Source organism: Nematostella vectensis, chromosome 4 (genome assembly GCF_932526225.1).
Source record: "Nematostella vectensis chromosome 4, jaNemVect1.1, whole genome shotgun sequence".
NCBI classification, from domain to species: domain Eukaryota; kingdom Metazoa; phylum Cnidaria; class Anthozoa; order Actiniaria; family Edwardsiidae; genus Nematostella; species Nematostella vectensis.
In genome coordinates this window covers 13,110,774-13,133,591 of record NC_064037.1, presented here as the reverse complement: position 1 = coordinate 13,133,591, position 22,818 = coordinate 13,110,774, and the positions used below count along the sequence as shown (strand labels likewise).

Here is a 22,818-nt window from a genome sequence, read left to right as displayed (position 1 = left end):
TTAAAATGTGTGCTTGCCTTTTTCGAAAAGAGTTCCGTCCAATGCTCATCAGTACAACAAAGTTTGCAAAGGTGATCAGAAGCGATAAAATCACTGATAACACGGTGACTGCCACAGCGAATGATGGGGAATTCTTGTAGACGAGGTTTTGATGATATTGATGAAAAAAGGGGTTTGACCCACAAAGTCTGGTATTGTTGTCCATGGCGGCTTTTCATTGCTAGACGCGTCTTGTGTCCAGAACAGCTTACCTTTTATAAGAATATTAAGCAGATGTTTTTGTCTCTATTTATGGCTGGTTTGTCATTTTTGGGTTTCTCTCTCGTTTTGTCCCGCTTGTATTATGCTTTTTTGTTTCTCTTACGACTTCCTCTCTTGACTATAGATAATTCCTTGAATATAGTTATTTTTGCTTATGCTCTTGCGAATTACAGACAATTACTATCTGCTGTTTATCAAGATCTGCCTTCCTCATTTTAAAGTTCCACCTGTCTTTCCCCTCTTTTATAATCCGATTCAATTCTTTTCTACGGAAGTAGAAAATAAAAATAATTAAAAAAAAAAACCGGAAAAATATTTATTTTTATTTATATTTAGCGAAGCTCCCTAGTTATAGAAAGTAGTGAACTATGGGATGCCTGTCGCGAAGGATGCGCCGTCGTTTGTTGGTGCCCCTAAAGCCTCTGATTGGTCGAGCGGATGTTTTGGCGGGAATTTCAGTCTCTTGCGTGACACTACGTCGAAGGATGAAGAGAATAAAAGACAGCAAAAAGCAAGACATTTTGCACAATGATCAGTGTTATGTACACAAAACGTAGCGCAGTTATCAATTTGCTAATTATTTGAAGGTTAACATTTTCTTAAAATCCTTCACAGGCCATCGTACAAGACACCAATACATTATTTGTTGACCAAGTAAGTGTTGTACTTTTTCTGCGGTAAGTACTTCAAGGGGGCCATGGAAACTGACTCTGACGTGCTTGTCTCTAGGTGATTGTAATCATGAAGTACATACTAGACAACAAGGGACAAACTGAGAGGTTCCAGCTGGGCAGTGTAGAGAACATGATCCTTACTTTCATCAGGTAACACATCTCCCCCCTCCCCGCCCCTTAAATTTATACAAAAAAATGAATTACAAAAAACAAAACCTAGGAGCTTCTTCTATCAGCAACCCAGCTATAGATATGACTCATGACCTGGTTAATTAACGGAAAATGTTCACGTTTGACTTCTGGGGAAAACTGATGGCTCTAAGAAATAGCAAGAAACAATTAAATTAGCAACCGTTTTATTTATGACCTGGTTTATTAAGGGGAAATTTTTACGTTCAACTCAATGGAAAACTGATGGCTTTGAAAAAAGCTCTCATGACAAATATTTTAAAATTCCCACATTTAATAATGCACTAGCCTTCTAGCCGGCTGTCATTTGGGGATATTCGTAAAAGCCTGTTCAACAAACTTCCAACCAACGATCATTTGTACCAAGGCTACGATGTAGAGCTAACCGCGCCTTTTGGAGCCACAGGATTTCCTGTTTTCATGTTTAAAAAAAATCCGAATAACCCCAAATGAGGGCCGGTTAACAGGCTAGAAATCCATCGACATTGGTCTGTTTTACGTGCATCCCTCGTCCGCTTACAGTTTCCAAGGTTTATTAGACATTGCTGTCCACGCCCCTATAGATTTGGCCAATACTTCTACATTATTGAGCTCGTCTTTATTTAGGTTGCTGTAACCTTATTTTAGGTATGTGCGTAACCTGCCCTTGAGTACACAAGCCCTTCAAATAAAAACCAAACTCTGCAATCTCGTCGATGTGGTAAGAGCTTAATTCATTTAACTAGGGTGTAGCGTTTCTCTGCTTTCCTCTATACACCTATTTCAAGAAAGGGTTGCTTCTGAGAATCCATGTGTCGTAACCCGCGGTGGTTCATGGGTAGCGTATAAACGGCCTAATCCTTGTATCTGAAAGCCATGTAAATGATTATAAGAACATAAACAAGTATCCTACAGCTTTTGAAACCTGGATTTGTATTTTATTTACATTATTTGCTTATTTACTGGATACCCATTACGCACGGGATACACAGATTCTCGGAGTGCAACCTTATTTGAAATATGTGTATGTGGGTGGTTTGCTGGCTTTGATAAAAAAACCTTAAGTGGAGGAATGCGGCCATTTTAGAAGAATCACTTAATCTTATAATTTTGAAAATATCTATGCCTGCAATGATGATGATGATGTTTGGTTATGATGAATGAATGATGATTCTTATAATCAGGTGTACCATGATAATGATAATAACAGTAACTATGATGATGATGATAATGATTTTAGTGATGTCCTGCTAATGATGATGGCAATATAATTATGGTGTAAGGATAATAGCTCTAATGTATTTCTCGTGGGTATTTGATCGCAGGTGATGGGTAGGCGAGAGGAGCTGCTCTTCCATCAGGAGATGAAGTTTAGGAATAAACTCGTAGAGTACATGACGGACTGGGTTCTCCACTCCGCAGACCAAAAGAAAGGCATACCCATGGATCTCGCTGTTCTCTCAAAGTAACTCAAATAAGAAAAGTTATAGTATTTTAGTGCTTTTAGCCAAATTCGTTGTTGCGAGACCTCCCAGAATTTTAGTTTGGGAATAGCGCGTAGTCAATCAAACCAAACAATCAAATCCAGACAAATCGCCCCCAATGCTTGTGTCTGGCTATTCCCAAACGAGACAAGGATTTGGATTCGCCGAGGTCGCGCAACAACAAATTTGACTGTAAATCAACCGTTTTCTAAGCGCTCCAAGCAGAGAAACATAAAGATACTATCCTGGTGCCTTGAGCCTTTTCTGTACACTACTGTTTATTTACGGACTGACTCATTCAAAACCTTATTGTGACATGCCGTAAAACGCCCCATCTATTCAGTTGTCGAGTGGGAGTTTATTATGGAAACCACTTATTATATTATATAATATCCAGCACACTTGAAAGACGACAATTACCAACGAGGCACAATTTAAATTCCCTATCGAATATGATTATCGCTCTGTATAATATCCCCTGTGTTATTACAAGTAGACTTGATTATTTAGTGAATTATGAATTTCCCCCCATATACAGTGAACTAGACGCTACTGTAATGCGTGCCATTGCGTCGTTACTTTCTGGCTTACCTCTTCAACCCGAAGGAATGGAAACAGATATTGTAGATGCCAAGTCACAACTTTTTCTTAAGTAAGTAGAGGGACACCTTGAAATTAATTCTAAAGGAAGAATGACAGATATTATTAAGGCAAAGTTACAGCTTTTTCTAGAGTTCGCTACCTGGATTGTGGTAGTGGTACTGGTAGTAATGATGGTGATAATAATGATATTGATGAAGATGGTGATTATGGCGATGACTGTAATGGATATGGATGATTTTGTTGATGATAATGTTGATAGTGATGGTTGTAATGGCGATGGGAATGGGCCATTTGTTGTTTTTGATGATGACGATGACGATTGTGAGGATCAGTGATGGTAATTATGATCATGGTTGTAATGGTGATGATTGTGATGATTGTTATGATGGTTATAATTGTGGTGATTTTGGCGGTTTTATGGTACTAGTGATAATGATGGCGATGATTGTGATTTTGATGATGGCATAAGTGGGATAATTATCATTATTGTAATGATGATGATAACAATGATTATTGCTGTCGTCTTCTAGGTATTTCACCCTCTTCATAAACCTGATGAGCGGTTGCAAGGCTCCGCGGGGATCCGTCGTGGATCAGAGACACGTGGCATCCGCCACCGCCACCAACCTCCTCCACCAGAGCACCGTGCTAGCTATGTCCAACCTGCTCAACGCCAACATTGACACGGGCCTCATGTACGCTATCGGTACGTCTTTTACTGTCCAACCTGCTCAACGCCAACATTGACACGGGCCTCATGTACGCTATCGGTACGTCTTTTTCTGTTCAACCTGCTCAACGCCAACATTGACACGGGCCTCATGTACGCTATCGGTACGTCTTTTTCTGTTCAACCTGCTCAACGCCAACATTGACACGGGCCTCTTGTACGCTATCGGTACGTCTTTTTCTGTTCAACCTGCTCAACGCCAACATTGACACGGGCCTCATGTACGCTATCGGTACGTCTTTTACTGTCCAACCTGCTCAACGCCAACATTGACACGGGCCTCATGTACGCTATCGGTACGTCTTTTTCTGTTCAACCTGCTCAACGCCAACATTGACACGGGCCTCATGTACGCTATCGGTACGTCTTTTTCTGTTCAACCTGCTCAACGCCAACATTGACACGGTCCTCATGTACGCTATCGGTACGTCTGTTACTGTTCAACCTGCTTAAGGCAACATCGACACGGGCCTTATGTACGCTATTAGTACGTCTGTTACTGTCCAACCTGCTTAAGGCTAACATCTTGTACGCTATCTGTACGTCTATAACCGCCCAATCTCCTTAGCGTTGACATAAATGCGGGCCTCATGAAATCTATGGGTACGTCTTGATCTATATTCGTAATGTACAGTACATACACAGTACAGTATATTTGTATGAACATTCACGGGATGGCCTTTCTAAATTATGCACATAATATGATAAATGTTTAAATAAACGAACTTCGAATTGAATAAGTCTTCACCCTAAATTAACTTGGACTTGGTAAATGCCTTTCAGGTCCTTTCTAAATTATGCACATAATATGATAAATGTTTAAATAAACGAACTTCGAATTGAATAAGTCTCTACCCTCAATTGACTTGGACCTGGTAAATGCCTTTCAGGTCTTGGTTACCATGACGACCCTCAGACAAGGGCAGTGTTTATGGAAGTATTGACCAAGATTCTTCAGCAGGTGGAGTATTCTTCTATTAACAAAGATTGATAGATTCCTATACATAATCCCAACTAACAAACGACATTCTTAAGCGGTGGCAAATAGTCCAACCAAAAACGGCTAGGTGTAGTATACCAACGTTTCGGCGCGACATGCCATCTTTTTGGCGCAACATACAAACGGTTCGTATATCAGTGTTTTGACACACAATCATTTCGGCACAATTATTTTCGTTGAATTGCAACGTTTCGGCGCAGCATTTTGTCACGGTAAAGCACCATATTTTTTTCTGACTCTTTTTTCTGACTCTGGATGTCTAAACTGCTATCGTCGAATTAGAAGTAACCACTTATTTGATTACTTCCACCATCTCTCAACGTGGAAGCAAGTGGTAATTTTTGTACTGGTGTTTTGTCCTCTGATTACCATGTTTTTTTTTTTTCTGTAGGGGACAGAATTTGACAACTTGGCTGATACAGTACTGATGGATCGGTTTGACCGGATAGTCGAGCTGGTAACTCTGACAGGGGAGAAGGGGGAACTCCCCATCGCCATGGCTTTGGTCAGCGTGGTACCGTCTCAACAACTTGTAAGTAGACACTTGAACATGATCTCGTGGTGAGGATGGAAATGGATTTATTACACTATTTTTGTTACAAACTCTTCATATTTTATTTAAAGGCCTTTAAAGAGAAGACGGTGGTTTCATTTGCTTAAGGGAAGAACAATGTCTAGGAGTACTGTTGGTTTTTCACGACAAATGTCGTTTTTTAATACTAGTACATTATTTCGACATTTGACACCTAAACATTTGGAAATTGAACGAATTGAAATGAGGACCTTTGAACAGACGGACACTTAGTCCGTGTTATCGTGACCCTTTTTACGGTGTTTAAGCCGATTGTGATCCCTCAAAGTTGTTCACGGCCCGCTTTCCGTGTCCTCACTGTAAGCCACCCACCGTATTGTGAGGGTAAAGTTACTAATTATTCTCTATTTTTGATTATTTGTGTTTGTTTCAGGACGAGCTTGCCCAAGTTCTCGTGACATTGTTCGACAGTAAAAACATATTGTCAAAGCTCCTGAAGAACATCTTTGCACTGGAGGTAAAGATAGAGACGATCTGTTTTTTTTATTCCCAATCACCTTGTATTTTTTCTTTCCCTAATTTACCTTCTTCCACTAATCGTAGCGCGCTTTCCCGTTCCATGAAATGCTATAGTGTTATTCTTTCCTAAAGTTTAGATATGATAGATATATAAAAGTAGCTTTGGCACGAGAAGACAAACAATTAAGCGCGCTTAGAACTCAGAAATGAGTTATAATTGGCATGTTAATAGAAATTATTATACGCTGTCAACTCTACGCTGTAGGGGTTTCAAATTCATCATAATCTTTGCAGGTTTGCATGTGTCATATTCGTCCACTACTGCCATGTGACAGGTCCATGCTGTTTGCCTAATACCAGTATTCGTGTTGCCAAACCCACCCTTCCGCCTTCACTTCCTCTTATTGCAGATCCACGCTGTTTGTTTGTCTAATGCCTTGTGTTGCCTTCCATGTGACAGGTTCGGAGTGCTGAAGGGGTACAAACCCTGTTCCGTGGAAACAGCCTGGCAAGTAAGGTGATGTCCTTCTGCTTTAAGGTCTACGGGACCAGCTATCTTCAAACGTTGCTCGAGCCTCTTGTCTCTGATTTGATCAAGAACACAACATCATTTGAAGTCGACCCAGAAAGGTAAAAGAGTGAAAGTAGAAGGGGATTTAGCGTGTGTTCGGCGGTATGACCCCATGTTACCCTGGGTAATTCCAAGCTGTGTCTCGCCTTCAAAACGTCATTATCATCCAGTGCGTTTTCTTCCGGCAAACGAATAAGTCACTGCGTTTTTTTTAATATACTCCGAACTCTTCCAGCGACTTCCAACAGCTACATCGCTTTCTGGCTTCCGTCATTCAACATTCTTGAAGTGTTTACATTGGCCAGCACTGCAATGGTTTCCAATCACGCCGCCACTCCGCAAGGCGTTGACCAATCAAAAAGCACCAAATGTAACTCCGTTGACATGACAGAAAAAACATGACGTGACGCTTCAAATAAGCCCATTTTACATCGAATAAGGTTGAGAATTTCTCTGAGTATTTAGTAACTTATAGCAAACAAAATATCAAGTGCGACTTTTTTAAAATTGATGCGACTTTTTGTAAAGTGTCATTGAAATTTGAGCTTTTCGTCCCTGAACTGATACACAGGGAAATGACGATTAAGGAAAAGTCATTTTAAAAAGCCAAAATCTGGTTATGTGCACTTCGGCCTCACGTTATTTGTGTTTTGAAAATCGGTCCGCAATACAAGGAACCTATAGCCATCGTAAGAAATTGTGTCTCGTCTCTATATCTGGAATTGCGCGTTTTCCATGTTTTTCCGTCATGTCAACTCCGTTAGTTTGTATGATGGGAGTCATGAAGTGGTTTAGCAGTTTTCGTATATTTAAAATCGCTGTAAACACGTTCACCCGTAAAATACATTCATATTTAGTTGCCTATCTGTGGGGTTTTATCACCACTTAATGAATGTCGATCAACCAACCACTCTTTTGTTGCTTTTTATAATTGAAAACACAGCGGTTTATTCGCAAGGACACTTCAAAATAACAATAAATGAAATCTGATGCGTTATTGACGATATTTGATTGATAATATCTTGGTTACTCGCTTGAAATGGCCGATGAAAATGGATGCTTTGAGTCACTCGGCATTGAGCGGGAGCATAAAATGGCGGGGGTTTGTTTCCTTTAAGTGGCTTTTGATTACACTGAATCACCACAAAATGTTGACCAGTCACAGGGAACAAAGAGTAATCAGGCAGAAGAAATCGAAATATAATTTTAGGAGTCTAAAAGGCGGTTAGGCAGTTGTCAAGAGTTTGCAGATTACTCAAAATAGGAAAAACAACGTTAAAATTGATCTTTTTTTAGAATTGAGAATGACGAGAACATAGAGGCGAACAGAAACAACCTGATTAAACTCGCCCAGGAATTCGTGGACAAGATCACTGCATCAGCAGACAGGTAATGTCAAACCAGTGAAGGTATTGCACGAAGTTCTAAAAGCACAAGCGGTTAAACTTTTATAGCAAGCGCAAAAGAGGATGACCAAATGATAGAAGTTTTCCTTTCTTTCCCTCTTAGCTTCCTGCAGGCTAGCTCCCTGCAGGCTGTCTCAAAAGTCTGTGGACACTTAGTTTAGATTTACATTATGGCACGAACGCTCTGACCTCAGGCATTGCTCTCCGGTAACATTCCCTTGTGATAAGATACTCGCTGAATTTACAATTACACAAATTTCTCGTCCCAGCATACGCTATTGTGTCTTCGTACATAATCGGGTATTTATACTGGCACGTATATTCACAGCAGCAGCAATATGATATACTAGTGGCTACCCGTGAAATATTCACGAAAAACAATTCCTTGTTGTACAAAACTTTTTAAGGTATATTTCAGAACTTTTATATCCGTTATAATCTTGAAAAAAAAAAACATTTTGCACACCTCCTCTCCGGCAATATGTGGAAATGGCGTGGTTTCTGAGTTTCTGAGTTTTCTAGCTTAGCAGTTCTTTCGTAAAAGCTGGTCAACAGTCCATTCCTTAGCGTATTATATGTAGTATAGATTCTTGCATCGTTGTTAGCGCACGCCGCACGACAGGCCTCTTGCTGAATCAGTAAATAAATCGTGTTGGACTGATGGCCACCTATCAATAAACCATCTGAAATTACATTTGTCAATTTTAACCCTAAAAAAAACAACTTGCTTATTTTTCTAAATCGTCACAACTAGTCGTCAAATTTAGCCGCTACGTGCATAATATTACCGCGATGGCGGTGGTGAGGGTCTTCGTAAATAATCGTGTATTTTTGACGATTTCTTGTTTCCATTTTAGTTTACCGGTCCCTCTCCGAAGTTTATGTCACTGTCTCAAAAGAGTAAGTGGATCTAAATGTAGTGTAGTGTGTAGATGTAGTGGGCATTGATCCATATAAGCCGTGGATGATTTAATTTATTCACGTGTTGCTCATGTGAGCCTTTAACAATTGAATGTGCTGGAAGATGTACCATTCATCACCATATCACCTTTGTCATTTGAAATCACGTGGCACTTATAGTTTGTCAAGCTCGTCAATCGTTGTTGCAGTTTTATTGATCCCTATACTGCTGATGGTGTGTCATTAACGTAGCATCCACGTGTGCTGGTTGTGTGTGTTGTCGACCACGTGCTTTTTGTGTTCAGGATGTAGCCCTCGTATGTAGTGTTCAGAATGTAGCCCTCGTATGTAGTGTTCAGGATGTAGCCCTCATATGTAGTGTTCAGAATGTAGCCCTCGTATGTAGTGTCAGGATGTAGCCCTCGTATGCAGTGTTCAGGATGTAGCCCTCGTATGTAGTGTTCAGGATGTAGCCCTCGTATGTAGTGTTCAGAATGTAGCCCTCGTATGTAGTGTTAAGGATGTAGCCCTCATATGTAGTGTTCAGAATGTAGCCCTCGTATGTAGTGTCAGGATGTAGCCCTCGTATGCAGTGTTCAGGATGTAGCCCTCGTATGTAGTGTTCAGGATGTAGCCCTCGTATGTAGTGTTCAGAATGTAGCCCTCGTATGTAGTATTCAGGATGTAGCCCTTGTATGTAGTGTCAGGTTGTAGCCCTCGTATGTAGTGTCAGGATGTAGACCTTGTATGTAGTGTCAGGATGTAGCCCTAACTCTAATTTTGTGTTGAACTCATCAGGTTGTGCAGCAAAGGTTCCCAAGGAACAGCACGGAAGCCGTGAATAGTGCAATCTTCCTACGCTTTATCAACCCAGCCATTAGTAAGTTGACATTTGTCAGTTATCGGGAACAGCGTCATCTTTTTACGCTTGACCATTATAAAAGACATCTTTAAATGAGCGAATATTTTTTAATTGTATTCTTGGTCTGTGTGTGTGGCCGCCATGTTCAGGTGTTTCTTACTGTTCGTATGTCCTTTATCACGGCCATACACCTATTTCAAAAAACGTTGTCAGTGCAAACGGCAAATGGCGATTGACAAATGGAAGTTCTACGACCGAAAGGACCCATGGATCCGAAAATATTTGCTCTAAATTCAGAAAAATATAAATAAAACAACGTTTATCCATTAAATGTAATTAATACATGCTTCTGACATCGTTAGAGTTTATTTACCACGTTTATTTACCATAATCACCTTTCGGTTGTAGAACTGCCATTTGGCAATTGCCATTCGCCGTTTGCGTTGACAAGTTTTATTGGAATAGGGTGTATATATATTTTATACTATTTTGAAGCAGTGCAATCTCCTTGTTTCTCTAGAATATATCCCACGGCACTTCCTCGTGAACATTCCTTCACACATTCCTTCTCTACTGGACATCTTTGCCTTAATGGCCAGTCCATAAGACATATTTTCTTAATCTTTGGTAGCAGCGCAATCTTGTTTCTCTAAAATATTTTATCTTAGCGCACATCCTCCTAGAACCTTCGCATTTCCTCTGGACATTCTTGATAACCAAGTGTAGCAAGGCATAAGACAGGAGTGTCCTTTCAACAAACCCTTTGTAAGCAAATGTATTTTTGCTGCAGTTCCCCCACACATGGTCGGAATAACATTACTCTTTGTAAGCTAATGTATTTTTGCTGCAGTTTCCCCACACATGGTCGGAATAACCGACGAGCCTCCCTCAGACAAGATCCGAAGGGGACTGATGAACGTGTCCAAGGTAAGCTGCCAGTTCCCAACATCTTCTTTTGCTTTTGTTTAAATTCAGGGGCTAATGAATACTAATCTTTTTAGATTTTGCAAAATTTGGGCAACCATTTGCTCTTCTCGAAGGAGAAATACATGGAGCCTTTTAACGGATTTCTTGAAGCAAACTTTGAGAAAACAAGAAAGTAAGTTGTGCAGTAGTATTTTATGTTATTTATTTTCTTAGCTGTGCCACAAAGTCATTTATACCACCAAGAAAGTTGCAGTAGGTCAAGTTGCAGTAGGCCAACCTACAAACGACCGCATGCTAACAGGCTATTGTCGATCAATTGGCTGCATCCCATTCCGAAGACCTATTTGGCAGCGGTAATGTGCACTGGGCTTTACTAATGCGTATTTGATGACGAGTTTGTAAAATCTGTTTCAGGTTCTTGGAAAGCGTATCGACGGACTGCTCAAGTTTACCATCCGAGTCAGCCTCGTACTCCTTTCTGAGCGATGGTAGTGTCTTCAGCTTGCATAAGCTACTATGGGACAATCAGGAGAAGATAGGCACCTACCTCGCTACTAGAAGGTATCGCTAGCGATAAAGGGATCTGTTTTTTTACGAAAATAGGAAAATGGCAAAAATAAAGTGTCGCGAAATATCGCCATCTCAAAATCGGGAAATTTTGACGTCGCGAAAATTAAGTGTTATACGGTAGCCTAAAACTTTTATCGAAAAAAAAAAACAGTTACAGTTACGCATGATGTTTTGTTGTTCCTTTCAGGGAGTACAAAGCGTTTGGTCGTCGACCATTCGAGAAGATGTCTACCCTTCTAGCTCACATCGGCCCACCCGACCAGCATAAGATGACCTTTGACCCGAAGTAAGGAAAGATGCTTTTCACACTTTTTGATATTCCCTATAAGTTGGCCTTTTTATAGCATGGGACAGAAAATATGACATGTACTTGCCCTTTTTTTTCTTTTAATGGCCTTTTGAAAAATTTATGCGGAGACATCCACATCATACCATTTAACGCCTTATTGTCCTATACTTTGTCCTTTGTTTTGTTACTTTGGCTTAACGTACGATGGGTTTATGTCAAGACATGCCAATGTTCTTTACTGCCTGGCTCTGTCAGATTTCCCTTTTTTTGCGTTTTCCCATCTCAGCTATTTATATTACTTCCCAGGTGGCCGTTTCATGGCGGTTCAAGGTTCGAGGAATTTATGGCGAGACACGCTGAAGGAAGTCAAGATGACCTGCAGTCAATCCGATCGCAAAATATTTTTTATCAGGTCAGCTTCAGTAACGCAGTGCTAAGGCGTCAGTTAAGCGATTCTAAGGCCGGGGTTCACCGTTGTGGGTTGTTCAGAATTATTCACCATCACGCCCCGCAGAATGTATGAAACGCCATGTGTCGGGACACAGCTCTTATTAATTTCGTTTTATTTTAGGGTGGAAGATCGAATGCTGGTAATCCGGTTTTCTATTACATCGCGCGACGATTTCGGTAGGTACCTTTCTCTTTATGTTAGTTATTACCTGTCAGAAATGGTGCAAGATGCGCGGTTTCTAAGCTCTGTGAATAGCACAATCCTCCTGCTGTTCCCTCATTGTTGTCTGCTTAGGCGTTTTGGAAAGCGGGAAAAATATGTTTCTTGTGCTTGAGATTCGCTGACTTCTTAAACATTAGCACTTCCATAATTAACCGCAATACAAAAAACAACATTTTATATCGTGTTACTGATTTCAGGCCCGACGTCATTAATGACGAACTCCTGATCTACCATATGTTGCTTGTGTTGGAGCCATTCAATGACAGACCCTGGGAACTAGTGGTGGACTTTACCCACACAACGCTTGACAACCGGTTTAAGGTGAGTACTATAACCTTCTATGCAGGCGAGTGCCCAGGAGGGGTCCGAGGAGTCCGGACCCCTTCCTGCCCATGTGACAAGATGATTTCGCTCCGGTTGAACCCTTCGTTGGTAGTTAAGAAGGGATAGAAAAGTTTCTAGATGGATCTAGTGACCTATTATCAGAGCTAAATGGTTCGTGGTCAGCGAGTTAATACTTTGGATCCCGCCTTGCGTTTTTTCTCGAAACACACCCCAGCTTCGTTCTCTTGTGCTTTTGTGTTTGTCGCCACTATTTATACCCTTTTTCTAGATGTTATCTAGATACACTTTTTCTAGATGTTATGTGCTAATGCTTATAGTGTTGAACGGGTGTGATCCATCCGCAGACGTCTACAATAATCAAGTGCTTGACGGTTGTTCCCAAAGGCACTCTTAACAACCTGGTGACTGTGTACATGTACAACAGCAGCTCTTCTCTCAGACAGTACACGAAGTACAACGAAAGGCACCTTTCTCCACTAAAGGTATACGACACAGTAGATTGGGTCAATATATGGTTTGAAAGCCACCCCCCTCCTCCGCCTCCACCACTCTATCCTCCCCTCTCAACGAAAGCCGATGCACATAAGGCATACCACACAGTATATCCCAACGACAATATATCCCAGGATCGACAATATTATAAGAGCGAGAGTAATGTGTGATAGTCCCTAGAAAAGAGCACCCGGCACGGAACGAAAGACGATTTACCAAGATCTCTTTTCAAGCGTTCACAGATATTTGAAAGGCCTTTGTCATCCACACCTATGCTATTGTTTTCTTACCATATTATTTGTCGAAATTTCGAAAAATCACACAAAAAGAAATCTAAAATCAATGTTTTATACTTCATTTAACCAAATACAAACGAAAACATCGAAATACTTTCCAAAGTGTGTATGTTCTCTGCCATGCTAGAAAGACAAAATAGCGGCTGAGAGAAACTATTTAAATATAGCAAGCCAACATTTGAGGTGCCTCCTCGAAGTGCGATCTTTTGTTTTCTTCACTTATATCAAGGTGTCATTTTAGGGGAGATCCTGTGTACGTGTGTGCGAGACGCTCAGTAAGTTGCACGAGTACATCAAGGAGAGCGAGCTAAGACTGCCTAGCTCTACGACATCGTTAGAGGAAGACCTTAAGGTACACAATACAGCAACAAGTAAAACAATATCTCTATGATAGAGACGCTCAGTAAGTTACACGAGTACGTCAAGGAGAGCGAGCTAAGACTGCCTTGCTCTACCACATCGCTAGAGGAAGACCTTAAGGTAGACAATAAAGCAAAAAGTCAAACAATATCGCTATAGAGACGCTCAGTAAGTTGCACGAGTGTACATCAAGGAGAGCGAGCTTAGACTGCCTTGCTCTACCATATCGCTAGATGAAGACCTTAAGGTGCACAATAGAGCAACAAGTCAAACAATATCGCTATAGAGACGCTCAGTAAGTTATACGAGTGTACATCAAGGAGAGCGAGCTAAGACTCCCTAGCTCTACCACATCGCTAGAGGAAGACCTTAAGGTAGACAATACAGCAACAAGTAAAACAATATCTCTATGATAGAGACGCTCAGTAAGTTACACGAGTACGTCAAGGAGAGCGAGCTAAGACTGCCTGCTGTAAGCTAGAGGAAGACCTTAAGGTAGACAATAAAGCAAAAAGTCAAACAATATCGCTATAGAGACGCTCAGTAAGTTGCACGAGTACATCAAGGAGAGCGAGCTAAGACTGCCTTGCTCTACCACATCGCTAGAGGAAGACCACAAGGTAGACAATAAAGCAAAAAGTCAAACAATATCGCTATAGAGACGCTCAGTAAGTTGCACGAGTACATCAAGGAGAGCGAGCTAAGACTCCCTAGCTCTACGACATCGCTAGAGGAAGACCTTAACGTACACAATACAGCTACAAGTAAAACAATATCTCTATGAAAGAGACGCTCAGTAAGTTATACGAGTACATCAAGGAGAGCGAGCTAAGATTCCCTAGCTCTATCACATCGCTAGAGGAAAACCTTAAGGTAGACAATACAGCAACAAGTAAAACAATATCTCTATGATAGAGACGCTCAGTAAGTTACACGAGTACGTCAAGGAGAGCGAGCTAAGACTGCCTGCTGTAAGCTAGAGGAAGACCTTAAGGTAGACAATAAAGCAAAAAGTCAAACAATATCGCTATAGAGACGCTCAGTAAGTTGCACGAGTACATCAAGGAGAGCGAGCTAAGACTGCCTTGCTCTACCACATCGCTAGAGGAAGACCTTAAGGTAGACAATAAAGCAAAAAGTCAAACAATATCGCTATAGAGACGCTCAGTAAGTTGCACGAGTACATCAAGGAGAGCGAGCTAAGACTCCCTAGCTCTACGACATCGCTAGAGGAAGACCTTAACGTACACAATACAGCTACAAGTAAAACAATATCTCTATGAAAGAGACGCTCAGTAAGTTATACGAGTACATCAAGGAGAGCGAGCTAAGATTCCCTAGCTCTACCACATCGCTAGAGGAAGACCTTAAGGTAGACAATACAGCAACAAGTAAAACAATATCTCTATGATAGAGACGCTCAGTAAGTTACACGAGTACGTCAAGGAGAGCGAGCTAAGACTGCCTTGCTCTACCACCGCTAGAGGAAGACCTTAAGGTACACAATAAAGCAACAAGTCAAACAATATCGCTACAGAGACGCTCAGTAAGTTGCACGAGTACATCAAGGAGAGCGAGCTTAGACTGCCTTGCTCTACCACATCGCTAGAGGAAGACCTTAAGGTACACAATAAAGCAACAAGTCAAAAAAATATAGCCCCCACAACAACATTTAGGGCAACACAGCAACAACAACAACAATGACAATGATTTATCGCCACCAACAACATCAACGACAACAGCAGCAACAACAGCTTTAACAATAACAACAGTAACAGCGACAACGACAGTGACAACAGTAACGATAGCAACAACAACGACAGTGACAACTGCTACTACATCGACATCAACAACAACAATATTAACAACAACATCAACATCCAAATAATCATCTTTTTTTAACTTTTATATTACAGTTAAGCATTTTGGCTTTGAAATTATATTTCAAAATTAGATTTTTATTTCTTATATAGCATTATCTTGTTTTCTTAGGTTTTTACAGCATTCCGTTTGTCCACACGAAGTAACGTACAACTACGGGTATGTATCCAACACTGACCTAATTTAATGGATTTAAGACGTGTTCCAATTTGAATTCGCGTAACCATGGAGATCAATAAAGATTCCACTCGCAAATTTCCTTGATTTGCAGCGACTCGATGCTCAATTTTGTCACTTTTAAACATTCAAATGTCTTCTTTACACTCCAATGTTGACATAACAAGTATAAATTTGGTTGCTGGTACGTTTTTCACAGTTAGATTGAGTAGATACTGCTTTCAAATGCACAAGGACGCCGATCTTCGTCCGCCATCTTGAATGTATGATCTGGTCCTTAACGCGCGAAGTGCATTTGGCTATTGTTTCCATATTTAGCCGCCTATTGCCCGAAATGAAATTGGAACACGTCTTAACACCTCGTGACTCCACAATATTTTGATCATGAGATGACGAATATCGTGGTGTATATACGCATATGCTACGGAAAACTATGGATATTTGTCTTCTACAACACAATCAACAAAAAGAGTTTTTAAAAATCAAAACTTTCGCGCGCTCGTCTGAAATGGCTTATTTTTCTAGTGTGTTTGCCTAAGCTCTCGCCACAGGGTTCCAGGTTCGATTCACTTTTCGGCGAATGTCGATTGTGTTAGTTTTCGCCTTCGCCCCTACTGTTCTTCTCCGTCTCTTCCGGTTTGTTTCTCTCTCTACAAAAATCTCGCATTTTATGCTTTCGGCTTGGTCCGGTTCTTTCTGCGCCGTTATAATCAAGCATTCAAGCTGTTTTGTTTGTTTGTTTTCGTAGGCACTTTTTAAACCAAATTTCATTTTACACCATAAATTTATATATTCCGCAGATCGGTCCTATGTCAGTGCAGATAACTACTCCTGAGCGTCACAAAGTCCTGGGTTACTCCACGATACTGAACGATGTGTATTACGCCTCCGAAGTGAAGGGGGTAAGAATAAGGCGTGTATGGGGGTAAATATGAAAGCACTTAGACAGGGGACAAATCCTCAGGGCAAGACAGTCATCAGGGGAGAGGGGATATCACTGTCAGTTAGCAGGTTAAAAGGTTATGCGATGTATGTTGGGAATATTGTGTGTGTACCTGACCACAGTCATTTGTCTCGTTTGTTTTGTGATTTTTAAATAGCTAAGTGCATATATGGTTTTGTTATTTATTTATTTATTTATTTATTTATTTATTTATTTATTTATTTATTTATTTATTTATTCATTCATTTATTTATTGATTGATTGATTGATTGATTTTTTATTTATTTATTTATTTATTTACTTACTTATTTATTTATTTATTTATTTGTTTATTTATTTATTTATTTATTTATTTATTTATTTATTTATTTATTTATTTATTTATTTATTTTATATTTTATATATCCTCAGTGTATTTAATGTTCTTTTCCTTGGGGCAGCGTGTAATTTATCTATATTAACAGTTGCCCAAATGAAATGTCTTTTGAAGACTTCAAAATGTCTTTTCACCAGGCAATCGTGGAAGATGAGAACACGTTTGTGTTGAAGTTCGTCAATGGCGGCCCCGGCATGCTACTCATGAGTAACGAATGTGATCAGATTGTTCAAGCCGTGATGCATGTGAAGACGGCATGGCAGCTTTCGCAGCCAGTAAGTTAGCAACAGCTCTCTCTGTAGCCACCGCCTTAACGTCCTTGTCGGACATAAGACGAGAGATTCACAGTCCTTAGCCTCCTCTGCAGGCATCTCAAAGGGCAAAATAGACAAAAAAGTGTAAAAAACCTTATTTGGGTTTCCTGCAGCAAAAAAACGGAAGTTGAAAAACCGGAAGCGCTTCCCTCCCTTTCCTGCTCTACTCCTTATTCCCCCATCCGCGCTTTCTCCACAGGTGACCCGTTCTTTCATTTCACCACTGGCTTGAGAAAAGAAGCCCGTACCACCACTAAGCTTTCGCTGATTCTGAAACGATTTATCCAATCATGGCTTGAAATGACACCCCATAATTATGGCACTGGTTTTCAATGCTTGACGCGATTAATCCGTTAAATTTTAGGATGCTGCAACGTCTTCTAGTAAAAAGATCAAGCCCAAAGATGTCCCGGGGACCCTACTCAATATGGTAATATACTTTCAGCTTTCATCTTCATAAAACTGAGAATAAGCAAGGGTAAGATTCTTGCACTAAATCTTGTTTAAATTATGTCCCAAAAGTATTCTTCAAATGTTTAAAAGATTTTGTTTTATTTTTTAGGCGTTACTGAACCTTGGATCTCGAGACCCGACCCTTAGACTCGCCGCGTACAATCTGCTTTGCGCCGTAACCAAGGCCTTCAACCTCAAGATCGAGGAGAGATTGCTTGAAGGAACAGGTATACTTGAAGGGCTTTTGTGCGGCTCTAGAGTCTGTCAGCCGCCATTTTGTTACCCTAGCTATAAGCCTTCTCCGCAGGCGTCTCAAGTGTTATTGGCCTTTTATTGGGAAAAGACTACCTAGCCACTAAGTGTAATAATGCATCAATTTCCATCGGCTGATTCGGGAAGTAGGTCGATACATGAGGATTTGTTTTTATATGGCTAAGTCGATATTACACTATAATGTTCCATCTATCTCCCAATGTTGAATGGGTTAGTAAGTTAGTTAGTTAGTAAGCTATGTATTGACACTTGTCGGTTTTATAGATTTTGTATCAAAACCCCCTAAGGGTACGGTAATACGAGCAGCAAAATCGTACAACTTTTGTGGCAGTATTTGCAAAAAAAAGGCGATGATACGCGTTTTACTACTGTCGCACATACTTTTGCCGTATTACCGTACCTTGCACGCGTATCGCTCCTCCACGATCAATAATGTCAAATTATTTAATTTTCTTTATTTCAGCAGTATTTGTATCATATTCACCAGGGATCATATCCATCGCAAGCTTCGGAAGGGTTCAAAATGGGTTTCAATTTGAACGATTTCTTGAAAACGAATCACCTTAAACGGGGAAGGCTAGGTTATGTTTGATGTGGTTCCGGTTATTCTAAAAAGTTGAATGTTCTCGTCCCCGTAGGTCTTTGCATTCCAGCAAACAACACAATATTTATTGTGGGCATAAGCGAGAAACTTGCAGCCAGGGAACCGCAGCTTACTTTAGAGGTACGCGGACAAACGGTAGAAAATACACCATAGTCATTGCTATTGTTATTGTTATTGTTATTGTTATTGTTATTGTTATTGTTATTGTTATTGTTATTGTTATTGTTATTGTTATTGTTATTGTTATTGTTATTGTTATTGTTATTGTTATTAAAAATCTATCATTTGGAATCGAACCCGGGTCGCTGCGGTCGGAGACAAGTTTCCACACCGCTAGACTAACGTGGCATTGCTGAGTCGACTTGTAACTAAAATAGTTTTAATGCTTTTGGTATCGTACCGTTCGAAAGGTTTTTGCTAGCATGTCAAATTTCAGCATATTCTTTCCGGAAACAAAATAAAATACCCGCAATAATTGATCACGCTACTGTCGTATGTGTTATATGCATGTTAACATTCTAGAAAGGCGCAAAATCAGCGAGGGCAATTTGTTTGTACGAGTTTTGTTTGATATTTAGTTTAGCTGATTGGGAAGAATTGTGAACAAATAATTTGTGGAAATCTATCCTCTTATATTTTGTCCTTCTAACAGAGGCTTTTTTATTACCCTGCAAACAGAGATACTGCTAACAGAGGCTTTTCCCTTCTTTAACTTAAAGGTCGCAGTTTTGGCATTAACCGGAAGTTGAACACCGGAAGTTAAAAACCGGAAGTATATTATATAATCTTAGGATTGCTGTGTTGCTAAAGCACAGAAAGACCACAAAAAGTTTACGGATGATCGATCCGACCAACAAAAGTTAACCGGAAGTTTACACATGAGTTATCCGACGATGCACCTCCACCAACACACCGCAATAACTCGGGAATATGCGTTCCTGAGTTAAAAAGGAACAATACCTTACATGACCATCCATTAAGACTTTCCAAAAAAATAGAGAAGTCTGCTTGGATATGTAACAGGCCCGTAGCCAGGATTTTGAGCTGGGGGGCTGGATAACCCATTTGGCGGACCGATCTCTCTTAGGTAGCTCGTTCTAGCACGCAACGATACCTATTTTTCCATTGGAGTGGACCTTCTAGTCGACCGGATCCCCCTACTGTAACTAGATTATCTTAGATTTTGAGTCATATCTGAGTCAAAAGAAACGATCTCATACGATATGGGTCACTGGTCAGTAAGTTGATCGTGCGGTTATGGCTGGTGAGACTTTGCCAGATATCTATACCTTTTTTTCTGCTATCCAGTTCCTTGAGGAATGTATCGAGGGCTTCATGAAGTCTGACACTGAGTTAAAGCACCTTTGTCTGGAGTACATGGCGCCGTGGCTGCCAAATCTCGACAGATTCTGGCGCTTTCCTAGCGACGACCCACAGAAGATAAAGATGAACAGCGTGCTTGAGAAGCTCATAAGTATCACTGTCTCTGAACGCGGAGTGAGTCTTACGCTAAAATTAATTTTTTCCCATCTTCTTTCCATTTCTCACCTTGACATTAACCTTTGAGCTTCTTGAGGTGAAATATTGTTTTATATGTGAAGATGTCATTCACCACGGCAAAAGCATATACTTGAAACAAGTTTTTCTGAATTTGTTTGCCAAACTCGTATTTGTTTTTGCAACTTTTACCCCAAGCCGAAGTAGTGGTTAGTTTCTTTTATATCTTTGCAATTATATAACTGTTAGTGACTTAACTGTAAGTGATAGTTATTATATTATTGCATGACCAAAATGATAGCGAGCGTTTCAACTCAATTTACAACCAACATACCAGAAAACCAGTAGTGAGAGGCAAAGGCGCTATAACAGTGCGACGTCTTACCAAATGGCTCCCCTTTCATTTTCTTACTTGAGAAGGTTAGATTAAAAAAGACCACATGATGTACAGCAACATTCATGAACTGGAAGTTTCCTGTTGGTTTTCTTGACAGGCAATGAACCCTTCAATCCAGGCCAACATCTGGGGCACGATAGGGAAAGTCACTGAGCTCCTGGACACGGTCCTTGACAGCTTTCTCAAGGTAAAGATAATTATATTATAAGAGACAAATCATTAGATGTTCAAATAAGGGTTTCTTAACGCACGAATTTTGTTTTTTTGTTTGAAGCTTTGCCCGATTATTTTTAACAAAACGTACACTATTAAAGATGTTTTTGCAAGTTATGATGATACTTGAGATCCCATTCTAGGCGAGCGCGGCCGGTGGTCTGGGCTCGGTAAAAGCGGAAGTACTAGCTGACACTGCTGCTGCTCTTGCTTCGGCTAACGTACAAGTCGTCTCAAGCAAAGTAATTGGTAGGCTTCACACGGTGAGTGGGGTTTTCTCACCCCAGTGATATTTTTTTCTTACCCAGAGCGTCTGGAAGAAAGCGTTCTCACCCACAGGGAACCCAAGGCCTAGGGGTCACAGGCGAGAAAGCCTCGTTACCTTGGCCTCGACTCCCTGGGTACTTGAAGATGCAGTTTTAAGATTAGCTCACTCCTTGCTGCTGCCGATTAATTTGATTGTTACTGGATACTGCATATTAGTGTAACAATGGCAAATTGTCAATGTAACAGTCAAATTGACAATGATTCTTGGCCGTCTCCAGTTAATAAGCAAGACGTTCATCTCGCCGACCCTTCGCCTGGAGCAGCACTTAATGTGGGATGACATTGCCATCCTTACACGCTACCTCCTCATGCTCTCATTCAACGACTGCTTAGACGGTAAGTCAGATGGCCCTAGCTACATAATCTCAATTGTGTAGTTCCAGAAAATTTCCATACCCCCCTATTGAGGGGGTCGGAGATATCACCCCCCCCCCCCCCCCCCACCCCTCTGGAATTTCCAAATCCCTGGAATAATTAAATACAGCAACTGTTAAGTAAAAAGGCCATTTTACCCTCCCCTCTGGAAATTCCTGGGCGCTTGAACCCCCACCCCCTGGAATTTCTAATCCCCTCAATGGAGGGGGGGCTATGGATATTTTCTGGAACTACACATTCCTAGACATTTCATTCCTCTGACCGTCCAATTTGTCGCGAAACTGCTAAGTAGAGCAATGTAAATGGGCAACCCATAATTAGAGCACACCCTTCTATCCCTTTCCTTTTGGGTACATGTTAATGAGCGAAGTCTAGAGGCAGAAGTTATCCGGCTTGACGTCCTTATCCGAGCAGACGAGAGATTCACAGTCGCTATTGTAGAAAGCTCAGTAGCAGACCTAGGGGAGGGGGTTAGGCGGTTTTTCTCTTTGAAAGCTTCTGCGCATTGACACAATGGTAGTTTGTTAGTTTTAGTTAAGGAAAACATCGACTTTAACATTAATTTTCAGCTTCTTCTTCGAGTTTGGTGGCCATTTTTCCCTTCGTCCTAAGCAAAAAGACTTTTAAACACGATTATGGTCAGCCAATGGAAATCGTTCGACAGATCACGTGCTTGGCTCATAAGAGCAGGCAAATATCTCATGTTTCATTGCCTTCCATTCGGCCTCAAGGTGATGCCTTTATCTGGTATTTTTGGTTTTAGTTGCAAGCCATATCCCGTATCTATTCCACCTTGTAACTCTGCTGGTTTCAACGGGGCCTCCCACAATCCGCGCATCCATCCATGGATTACTTATCAATGTCATCCACTCGCTCTGCACCTGTACCTACATCAAATTCAGTGGTAAGTGCAGAATGGTCATGTGCTCGTTAATCCCTTGTCTTTCACTTATTGGTTTGTTTTATACTACAGAGGAGACTCTAACACTGCTCCGAATGCGGTTATCCGAACTTTCGACTCCAAAGTTCTATCTTCTTTTCGGTAAGTCAGCTTCTAAGCAGTAAAGGAAGCAACGATAAAAGTGCATTTGAAAATCGAGACGAAGAATTGGCAAAGGGAAAGAATTTAGATGCTCCCTTATTTCTTTTCCTCTTCCTTTATGGTGATTTTCATTCCTTTCAATTGTCTCCGCATCCTTGGTAAAAAGTCATTATTTCATTATAATACTATAATCATTTAATCACACGTGATACAGAAGAAGTCATTTAAGAAGTCATTTAGTCCTTTTAGAAGTCATTTAGTTTTAGGATTAATTTATTGTTTAC

At 40.6% G+C, this 22,818-nt stretch overlaps 1 protein-coding gene across 3 annotated transcripts in view; it reads left to right on the top strand.

The window, feature by feature from the left end:
- LOC116617539 (neurofibromin-like) overlaps window positions 1-22,818 on the top strand; it is a 55,223-nt gene that overhangs the window by 24,940 nt on the left and 7,465 nt on the right. For all 3 annotated transcript variants that reach the window (XR_007307563.1, XM_048726523.1, XM_048726522.1), the window contains exons 27-60: window positions 877-915; window positions 991-1,085; window positions 1,752-1,824; window positions 2,429-2,568; window positions 3,126-3,239; window positions 3,721-3,896; window positions 4,811-4,881; window positions 5,312-5,452; window positions 5,886-5,969; window positions 6,432-6,601; window positions 7,839-7,931; window positions 8,806-8,848; window positions 9,647-9,728; window positions 10,561-10,637; window positions 10,712-10,809; window positions 11,052-11,198; window positions 11,395-11,493; window positions 11,803-11,908; window positions 12,068-12,123; window positions 12,367-12,490; window positions 12,859-12,996; window positions 13,544-13,654; window positions 15,655-15,702; window positions 16,521-16,622; window positions 17,177-17,314; window positions 17,718-17,783; window positions 17,916-18,033; window positions 18,718-18,803; window positions 19,992-20,180; window positions 20,675-20,764; window positions 20,934-21,053; window positions 21,336-21,453; window positions 22,256-22,396; window positions 22,466-22,534. Coding sequence is in view for 2 of the 3 variants with exons in the window: in XM_048726523.1 (XP_048582480.1) it covers window positions 877-915; window positions 991-1,085; window positions 1,752-1,824; window positions 2,429-2,568; window positions 3,126-3,239; window positions 3,721-3,896; window positions 4,811-4,881; window positions 5,312-5,452; window positions 5,886-5,969; window positions 6,432-6,601; window positions 7,839-7,931; window positions 8,806-8,848; window positions 9,647-9,728; window positions 10,561-10,637; window positions 10,712-10,809; window positions 11,052-11,198; window positions 11,395-11,493; window positions 11,803-11,908; window positions 12,068-12,123; window positions 12,367-12,490; window positions 12,859-12,996; window positions 13,544-13,654; window positions 15,655-15,702; window positions 16,521-16,622; window positions 17,177-17,314; window positions 17,718-17,783; window positions 17,916-18,033; window positions 18,718-18,803; window positions 19,992-20,180; window positions 20,675-20,764; window positions 20,934-21,053; window positions 21,336-21,453; window positions 22,256-22,396; window positions 22,466-22,534 (3,562 nt within the window). In the remaining variant the exon portion in view is untranslated. The remainder of the gene's footprint in view (window positions 1-876; window positions 916-990; window positions 1,086-1,751; window positions 1,825-2,428; window positions 2,569-3,125; window positions 3,240-3,720; window positions 3,897-4,810; window positions 4,882-5,311; window positions 5,453-5,885; window positions 5,970-6,431; window positions 6,602-7,838; window positions 7,932-8,805; window positions 8,849-9,646; window positions 9,729-10,560; window positions 10,638-10,711; window positions 10,810-11,051; window positions 11,199-11,394; window positions 11,494-11,802; window positions 11,909-12,067; window positions 12,124-12,366; window positions 12,491-12,858; window positions 12,997-13,543; window positions 13,655-15,654; window positions 15,703-16,520; window positions 16,623-17,176; window positions 17,315-17,717; window positions 17,784-17,915; window positions 18,034-18,717; window positions 18,804-19,991; window positions 20,181-20,674; window positions 20,765-20,933; window positions 21,054-21,335; window positions 21,454-22,255; window positions 22,397-22,465; window positions 22,535-22,818) is intronic.